Here is a 9,851-nt window from a genome sequence, read left to right as displayed (position 1 = left end):
GAGAGGCTGCTCGTTCACTTTATGTCTTTTAATGTCTTGATACATTTAAAAAAGAATTTTAATTCAAAATCCCTAAATCCTTTGTAACAAATTTTCTTCAGATCTTTTACAGACTAAAATTTAAACGAAAAAGTCGGAGAATAAATCGAACTCGGGAATTCTCAATCCTCATGTCAACTGGTATTCATTCAGTGTTCTTACAAGTGAAGGAGGAATCAGTTCAGTCGGAAAGTGGTAAATGAGTTGTATAGGTTTGCCTTTCGAACGCCTGTGAACTCAACAACACATACAAAAGAGATAACACGATTAAAAAGATGTGCTTGAGACAAACTAAGAGCGCATGCGTCACTGACTAGTTCCCCACTGCAGGGTTTGTTTCTATTATGACATTAAACAAATCTCTTTCTGTCAAACCAGTGAGTTTGGCATTCCTGAACGGAGGCTCGACTTTGAGATTGCGAAGATCAGATAAAATTCCGTACTACAATCTCCCTGAATCCTGACGCCTGATATCGAGACAATTCTGTGTTTGAAAAAGGATAGGCATGGATTCCTCTCCGGTCGCTCGAACACCTGCCGACAGTATTTATGTTAATAACGGCTTAACGAATTACTAATTTAGTGTTGTCGCTGATCTATGGATCTGACCAAGGCTACAAATGTTTGTTTATTATTATGCATCTGTTAAGAATGTAATCAGGATAAATAAATTGACAACACGAGAAATTGCAGATGCTGAAATCTGGAGGAAGAGCAAAATGCTGGAGAAACTTAGCGGGCCGAACAGTAACTGTAGACACAAGGAGATAGCCGACGCTGCAGGTCGTGACCCTGCATCAATAAAAGTGACAAAAGAAATTATGTCAACGCTGCAATGTTATTGACATTGGCCTCGCTCTGAACACCCTGTGCATTGCATTATGTCCTACCCGTGATATTTATGACGTTGTCGTTTTGGGAAGAACTTTCGGATAATGAGCACTTAATTGATTGACAGCGATGCCATTCCCGCCATTAAAGGAGTTACAATTTACACTCCTGATGAAGAGTTTCGGCCCGAAACGTCGTCACTACCTCCTCCCATAGATGCTGTCTGGCCTGCTAAGTTCTGCCGCATTTTGTGTTTATATTTTTTTTACAATTTATATTCTAATTATTTTGTCTCTCACAGCTCAAAATCAATGTCGCTAGCTTGCAATATTAATTCACACAACTTGTTTACAGCCGTTTTAAGCAGCTTTTAAAGTTTTCCAAGATCAGGATGATGTCAAATTTCAACACAGGCACACCCTGTACTGAGAATATCGACGTTTTATATGAAGAGGGCGATCAAGGGTTCTTACCTGCTTGTCCTGCCGGGATATCGGGCAGCTAATGTATAATCTGTCTCAACTCCTTGTATTTCTTAACTGAAAACCTCAGAAACAAAGTGGGATGTCAACATATTTCGTCATTTAAAATATATCTTAAAAAAGTCAAGAATCGTTATTACGGCATGCAATAGATTAAGTCTTCCTCGTCTTATATAGTAACTAGTCTTCCTTTTCGTATTGCAACAGTTTAAGGATGCTTCTTCCTGGTTCGCAGTAAATACAACCGTCTGATCAGTATTATATCAAGTACTGTTGTGTTCTGGATAATCAAAATGCATGATCAAAGTTTCCCAATGAGAAAATCTGATCAGCTAAGGAGGCGCTATCCAAGCGTAATATTACATGGAATTACTAGTTTTAATTGTCGGACAGATTTCAGACTAAGAACCTCATTGACAACATATTATTGGTTCAAGGTGGTTTCCACAAGTCCACGCATTGCCCAATTTTTGAGCCTCTATCAATACGTCATCTTGAACTCGTCAAAATTATACGATAAGAATAATGGAAAGTGATCAGTTATTGGTTCCTCTTTACATTTGTTACTGCCACTAATTATTTTTAGGGATCATTCAGAAACAATTCCTTTGCCGTCTAGCAATTTTCAACATAAAGATGCGAAATTAATCCGTGGAATAATACACATTGTATGCATTATTACCATTACACATTAATATTAGAGGAAGGGTCCAAACGTGAAATTAGCACCCTCTAGCGTCAATGTTACGAAATGAAACAAATCAGATGCTCAGGACCCGACGACCCACTTCAAAGTGACTTCGTCTCACACCACTGGGTACAAGCGAAATCAGAAAAAAACCTTTCGAAGTGGCCTGCCCACGAATCATTAGAGTTTTATTTGTAAAATAAAGCAAAGCAAGTGCCCCAGTCAAACGAATATTATACAAATTGGGTTTACATAACGCCTCAAAATAAAAAAAATTGCAGGCTTTTACTTATGGTATCTTTAAAATCCTCTCGATTACTTTGAAAATTGCAGCATTGTCAGTATTATTACAGAGGACGTTCTTGTAGGATTGTCCAAGCTAATGTCGTTACTTTGCACATTTAACTCAAACTAATTATAAAGTATTCTAATAGTTCAACCAAGGTTTACAAAATTATCTAACAACCGTTCTTACAGATAACAGCTCTGCATAACTATCAGTCCACAGAACAACAATTTTCTAGAAATTTACGACAAACAGCTAAAGGCTCAATAAATTAATAGATGTGGCAAACATTGAATGTTTTAAGTGAAAATTTGTTTGGTACAGAAAACAGGGATTTGAAGCTGTGTCTGAACCGGAATAAAATAAATCATATCTCCGTGAAAACAAACAGTCTTAATAACGAAGTTTATCATGAGAATTTCTTAGCGGCCACTGTTTAGAATCATTGCTGACTCCCCTCGTATCTAACCACCCCCTCTCCCCCGAAAAAGTATCTTCTTTGGGGAAAACAACTATTTTCTGCTCATTCTATCGCTTGACCATCAGGAACCGATCCCAATCTGTTAGGAATTAAAGCTAGGACAACGATCAATCCGATTTAAATGCAAATCATTTTAATTTTAAATGATATTGGAATTGATATGTGGACCATCTCTTCATTTTGGTTAAATGCGTTTAGCATTAGTTATGCTGATTGCATTTTACGCTCTCACGCGGTCTCTCGATGCTCGGGACCATTGGTAACGTGAAAGTGTACCAGCCAGATTCAGTTCGCTGAAGGTTTTCCTGCAGAAGTTGAGCCGTGCTACCATGAAATGTGACTGTTGGCATTTAAGGATTTTGAGGGCCGATTCTTTGAATTCAATTTTGAATCGAACCATCTATCCTATTTTTTTTTCTCTTGGAGCACAATTAATACCGGATTACGCGTAAAAATAATATATCCCCCAAAATCTCGATTCCCTTAATACATTCGGTTACAGTTCCCTTTAGGAACTACTCAGATTCAAAACATCCCACACGAATTTTCAACGAAAGTCATTTTATATGTTAACAGAGTGATACCTTTCCCTATTTGTTTAAATTTTAGAGAGGGGGGGAGAGAGAGGGAGAGAAAGAGAGGGACAGAGAGAGAGAGAGAGAGAGAGAGAGAGAGAGAGAGAGAGAGAGAGAGAGAGAGAGAGAGAGAGAGAGAGAGAGAGAGAGGAAGAAGGGAAAGAGAGGGAGAAAGAGAGAGAGACAGACAGATGTTTCGCATCTCACCCACCCCCTCCCCAGGGAAGGGAGCGAAAAGTGCTGGTGATCCCTCGATCGAGGTTGGGGGTGAGTAACACATTGAAGAACAAATAAGCCGTTCAATGATTGCGTGATTTGAAAATGCCCGCAGAATCGAGTGGCCACGGAAATACAGAGGAACCATAAACCTGAGAGCATCACGTGCTGTTTAAACACAACTCATATCGCCCTATATTGATTCCCTCTGTGTTGCATAGCTACATACTAACAGTATATTGGGTGGGGTGGAATATCTGCTTGAGTATCTTTTCATCTAATTCTCTACACACACACACACACACACACACACACACACACACACACACACAAAGATAGACTGATCATTGTTGCAAAACAAAAATTTATACTCTAATGAAATTGCATTATATAACTCTAAGTCTTTGACGCGAGCTATGGAGTCACGAGGTTTACTTCTTAAATCAGCTCAAAGACTTGGAACTCTGAATTTGAGGGAGGATGAGAGGAGGGGGCTGTAAAATCTAACTTAAAGCTAAGAGTTAGGAGCTGTGTGCCTTTATGTGCTCTCTGAAACCCCTAACGATAGAATGTGAAGCCTTTTTATAAAAGTCAGATAAGACGAATCTTCTCGTAGTGTCAAATGATGACTTTCATTCCTACCAGGCCGTGACTCCGGCGGCACAAGAATACATTTCATTTGTTTGAAGACTATACGCCGACAAAGAAATTCTTGAGTTGTCACCCTTGTGAATAAACTGACTGTTTACTTGTTAACTTAGGGTAAAGTTAAATGTTTATCGTTAAATTCACTAAGCCGCACAAATATAGCAGATATTATTGTGCCAGTTGCTATTAATAATACGTAACGATTTTAAGAGGTGAAATTGTGGGTTACTGTGGGAACGGCACGCATAATTGAAGAATCCTTCCGTTCCATTGGGAATCGGAATCTCAGACAGAAATACTTGGGAAAAGCGAGGAGAGAGAGAGACAAAAAGTGAATGGGTCGCTTCGCGTGGGCTCAAGGGACGATTGTCCAAACACAAACTCACACACATTCACTTGCCATTGAAAATGAAGCAGCGCTGACAAGATTTCACACGCGTTCGGTATTTTTACAGTTTACTGTAAAATCTGAGGCTTCACAATCTAACCATAACCCCACTCCTCACAGGACCATGAGAATCAAACAGACGAATAGCAATCGTTAACAAGATAAAAAAATAATAACTTTTTTTCAAACAACCTAATTCCCTAGTAAAATTGTACAAATTAAAATGGCTATGAGCGTTGATTACTATTTTTAATTTACATGTTATTGTTTGCAATGGCCACCTAATATCTACGGGGAGAGCGATTAAGTAACAAATTGTTTCATCGGTTATTGACTGGCGCTGTAACTAGATGCCGGTTTATCAGCCTAAACTTACTGCTTTTTTGTATCAAAGGGTTTGTATAATAGAATTCAAGTAGTTGCAGATATTTCCGGGTTTTATTTTTGTTGGAGCAGGTTTGTCTTTCGATACAGAACATCACAACATCACAAGGAAGGGGAGACAAAACGGTACCCAGAATTTCTGAACAGTTTAAACAACTTGCATAACTCGGCGGCAGTGTCCTGAGTTTTAGCATCAGGTAACTGTGATCGCGGGAATGATATATAATCATTCCCCGAATATAATCAACTTCCGTGAGGCACTCAAGGGAATTAGTGAGGACTGGTTGCTTTCACAAGACAGACAAGTGTTCTTGTTTGTTCAAGGTAGTATCAGCTGAACACAGGTTCTATGGCCGTTCCATGCTTGTGAGTCTAGTCGGTAACTTCAGGACGGGTCACGGACATCTAACCTGCTAGGGAATTGTTCAATTATTTAATGACTGTGGCTACAGATATTATTCTGCCACAAATGTTCCTGAAGTTGTTTGGCATTTCTGAATTGGATCGTGGCTCCAAGGACAACTCCGCCCCAGTATAATGCTTGGTGGAGGGCTATGTAGGCATGGCGTACACGCACCAGAATCAAGGATTGTGTGCCCCCAGACGCAACAGACACGCCACTTGTACATTTTCCTACTCGTTTTTCATTTTCTGCAATCGAAGTAGTTAATACCATCAATGATACGGTAAAATTTAGCAACAAACTGCCTGCCCGTGAAGGAGCGTTTCATCCTATTAAACCTTAACTACACTTCTTTATTCGATCATGGCACACTTTCCCAGTGTTCTCGACCGTACACGGTCAATAACTGGGGGCAGGTTGGAGGGTATGTCTTATCTCATAAATGTTGTTGAAAATGAACCGACAGAGAGAGTTGTCTGTGTGCGAAAATGTTACTTCGCTTAAGAGTTGGGAGCTGGGGGTAGGGGTGGGAATGGTGTATAGGGAGCGAAGAAAGGGAAATACAGAGAGAGGAAGAGTTGTGTATTCCTAAGGGAAGTAGGTTCGACTCCTGAACGGTTCTGAGAATATCTCAAGCACGTTCGAATATTTTGCCCTCGGGAATAAGTTTAGCAATAATATTACAGTCTATGTGGTATGACTGCAGCGGCGCCGGGCCGAGAGAGGGGGTTCAGAGGTGCTTTAACATCCATCCCTATTGTAAACTGAATTGCCATTTTAATGGAATTTGCATTTTTCGCCTTCCGATAACTAATTCCCTGGGCATACACGCTGCTCCCCGACCTGGTGAAGTTGACCTATTAATATTCTAGTGCCTTTGGCACCGAAGGAGAATGAGAGTAAACTTGGGAACATGGTGACTGTCTCTCTTTAAGTTGCAGTAGTGTAATACAGTATAGTGACGTTCTTCGTGGCTGGCTGAAGTTTTTTTTCCCCCCGGCTAACTGATTATCTGTAACCGTCTGCCTCCTGAAAGGGTTGGCCCCGCCTACACTCCTGTCGCAGCCAATCGGAGACTCCTGCCACCTCCGCACTCTTAACAACTTTCCAGCCACTCTTATTCCCAATAATCAGCCAAAAAAGTTGGGAAATACTTGGTGAAGTTTCTGACTACCAAACTCGGTCTCCATTTTTAGGCGATTCTTTCCAGGGTTGAATTCTGCACGGGGGGGTGGGGTAGTCTCTTTTGCTCATTTGATTCAGCTTCTACTTTCCTCCCCGCAACCCCCTCTCCCAGGGCGGTGTGGCATGCCGTCAGACATCATGCAAGAAAGTCCGAGCAGTGCCCCCGTTTCTCCGGCGGACAGTCTAGCGAGCAGCGAGGAGGAGGCGGACAGACAGCAGAAGAGGTACGACATCAAGAGGAGGTACAGCAAAAAATCCAGCGAAGACGGGAGCCCGAACCCTGGTAAAAGAAACAAAAAGTCCAGCCCGAGCTCGCAGTCTTACGAGGAGCTGCAGAATCAACGGATCCTGGCCAACGTGAGGGAGCGGCAGAGGACTCAGTCTCTCAACGAGGCGTTCTCGTCGCTCAGAAAAATCATCCCCACCCTGCCATCCGACAAGCTCAGCAAAATCCAGACCCTCAAACTGGCCGCCAGGTACATCGACTTCCTCTACCAGGTCTTACAAAGCGACGAAATGGACCAAAAAATGTCCAGCTGTAGCTATGTGGCCCACGAGAGACTGAGTTACGCGTTCTCGGTGTGGAGGATGGAGGGAGCCTGGTCAATGTCGGCCACCCACTAGCGCCGAACCGGTACGTGAACCTTTTTAAAAAATGTTACTCTTGCAATCTGGGCTCTGAAGATCTGTATAAAAGGGGAAGGCGGCAGCGGGGGTAGCAGACTAAAGCACACCCGTGCTGTTTATGAAACACTCATGGAAACATACACTCAGTCTCATATGAAGTAAACTCAGTTCCCAGATCTCTCACTTTGGATAGCTAACTCATGCCTTTAGAAGGCAATAACACTAACCAGACCCTCGTCATTTTCTCATTACAGCGTCCTTGCACTTTACAAATTTTAGTCTGGACTGTCTATTGCTAAGAAAATATATTTTCCCGAAGGGAATAATTCAAACGCAAAAAAAATGCCGCGCTGACTGATCGGGGTTTATATTTACAAACGTCATTCATACAAAAAAAAACAGTTAAAAACGATGAGGTTGAATGAAGGCTAGAGCGGGCGAAATCTTATTTTAGATTATTTATATGTTAATTAATAAATGGAGTTCAATATTGTTTTCGATTATCTTGAGAGACTACCAAGAACCGCAATCCTTTAGAGGTTTGCTTTAAATAAATATTGGGTTTGGGAAGACCGGCGTGCCAGAGATGGACGTGAATCCCAGGATGATAATAATCTCCATCAGGTTTGAGAACAGGATTATAACAACAGTTCAACTCTGGGACCATTCTACTTTTGTACCGTGCTTCCGATAGCAAGCTGCAAATATTCACATGAAGCCGATTAGTGACTGTTTAGAAATGTGTTCGCATGTTTAATCAACTTAATGCTCACAATGCTACTAGCGTCAAATATAAAGAAAACGAACAGTGCAAATAAGAGATCATTATATGATATTACTTGGAAATAAAACCTGCCAGCACACCAGGACGTGCATTTTGTTTCAAAGCAGCCGCAGGCCCGGATACACTGTACATACACACCAGTGCATTCAGATTTAAATGAGTAATGGAATAAACAATGGCTATCCGATCCCATTATTCATTTCTCCCAGCCGCCTTCCCCGGCCACCGCTCGCTCCATTGCATCAGATCACCATGACAAGTTTTGTTTCATGTTACGTGTTTTCTCTCTGTGGTTTGCTCGTTTAGTGCATGGGATTAAAGCCGTCTTTCTGGTTCCTGTTTGACAGGGCTGCTAAAAGTCGTTGGAATCGACGGAGGGAGCTGGTGTTGAGTGGGATTTCACTTCCCACTGATGGCCATGCTGAAATATCGGCCACGTCTCGACAGATACTCGCTTTGAACTCTCAGAAGAGTCCTTCCAGAATGAGCAATGAACTAAAGTCTCCAACTAAGTGATACCAACAAGCCGTGATATTTAAAGACGTGAAAATGTCGCCGTTTAGTACGGGAAGGGTGTGCTGGCAAACGGATTCAGGAAGGACATCGTTCACACTAGACACGCTGGGATCCTTCTGTACATTTTACGCTTTAGAATAAACATAGTCGGTCGCTGAGGTTTATCATGGAGATAATTTAGAGAGAGAAGCGCATACAACGGGACCAAAGCAGATCAAGAAAAGCAAAAGTAACATATCAGCAGCTGTGGTACTGCATGTTCGCCCTGAGTTAACCTGGAATTAGCCATGCTTCACATTATTACCGCTTTTCTATCGCGTGTAAATCTTGCTAGTTTATTTATTAAAGTTTTACCACCTATTGAGTGTACGAGGCAGTTGTATGGTAAAAAAATGTTCTGGAGATTCAGAATTAATAATTTCTGTGGGAGGGGGTTGCATGTTTCAAGCAAAAGTTTAAAAACAATCTTCTCTTGGAATATTAAAAGTAATTTAGCAATACAGTCAATTGTAAACACTCTCATTTCCGGATTTTTAAAACAATCTATTGTGACAAACAACAGAAAGGTAGAATTAGACAAAACTTTAGAAACGATACAAATATTATTCTCCTTTACTACCCTTATTGTTTTCTTGAAAATTTCAGATGTTGTGTTTGGCTATTATACTCGTCAAGGAAGAGCAGATATCCCTAATATGTCACCTGTGTATGTACAGTATATGTGAGGGTGCTCAGCACATCTGCAGCAATGATAATCAGCAAACAGCCCAAGCCTGCGGGAATTCAGTCCTTAACTAACGACTAAAGCAGAAAGTAAGGCAACCAGCTCACCAAATAGAACCTTAGCACCAAACTCCAGATCGAAGTTAGCCCAATCACTCGCTTGTATCTGGGGCATAGGTGGACCAAGTCAGTATGGAAAGGAAGCCCAGACTATTCAAGCGTTGGAGGCCTGCTGCTTTCTTTAAAAAAAAACAATCGTGTTTGCCGATGTTATGAATGTGAACTGAAGGTATCTAAAGATAAAGGAAAACGGGTTTCAAAGTTTCACATCGTCCAGAAGTCGCTAATTCTTTACAAAAGCCTGGATTTTTTTTTAAACAAGACAGATTTAGTAGACATCTCTGCGCCAGGTTTTGAGAAAGACATAAGGACGAAACAAATCTGACTCTGGGAGCTTATTTATATATAAATTGCAATAAAATAATATGAAAACTAGTTAGCGGCTGTGAAAATGGACTTTCAGAACACCCATGATACTGTAGCAAGCAGGGGAGGGGGGGGGGGAGAGAGAGAGAGAGAGAGAGAGAGAGAGAGA

The 9,851-nt window shown here is 41.3% G+C and overlaps 1 protein-coding gene across 1 annotated transcript; it reads left to right on the top strand.

The window, feature by feature from the left end:
• Positions 1-6,586: 6,586 nt before the first annotated feature.
• On the top strand, positions 6,587-8,947 carry twist2. Its single transcript, XM_059966100.1, has 2 exons — positions 6,587-7,240; positions 8,365-8,947. The coding sequence occupies exon 1, from the start codon at positions 6,730-6,732 to the stop codon at positions 7,228-7,230; it is 501 nt and encodes a 166-aa protein (XP_059822083.1). The 5' UTR covers positions 6,587-6,729; the 3' UTR covers positions 7,231-7,240; positions 8,365-8,947.
• Positions 8,948-9,851: the final 904 nt, after the last annotated feature.

This window comes from Hypanus sabinus, chromosome 4 (genome assembly GCF_030144855.1).
Source record: "Hypanus sabinus isolate sHypSab1 chromosome 4, sHypSab1.hap1, whole genome shotgun sequence".
Taxonomy (NCBI): domain Eukaryota; kingdom Metazoa; phylum Chordata; class Chondrichthyes; order Myliobatiformes; family Dasyatidae; genus Hypanus; species Hypanus sabinus.
This window is presented reverse-complemented; position numbering and strand designations above follow the sequence as displayed.

Bases quoted from the DNA above. Each gene is read 5' to 3' on its own strand.
- twist2 (XM_059966100.1), top strand. From the start codon at position 6,730: ATGCCGTCAGACATCATGCAAGAAAGTCCGAGCAGTGCCCCCGTTTCT.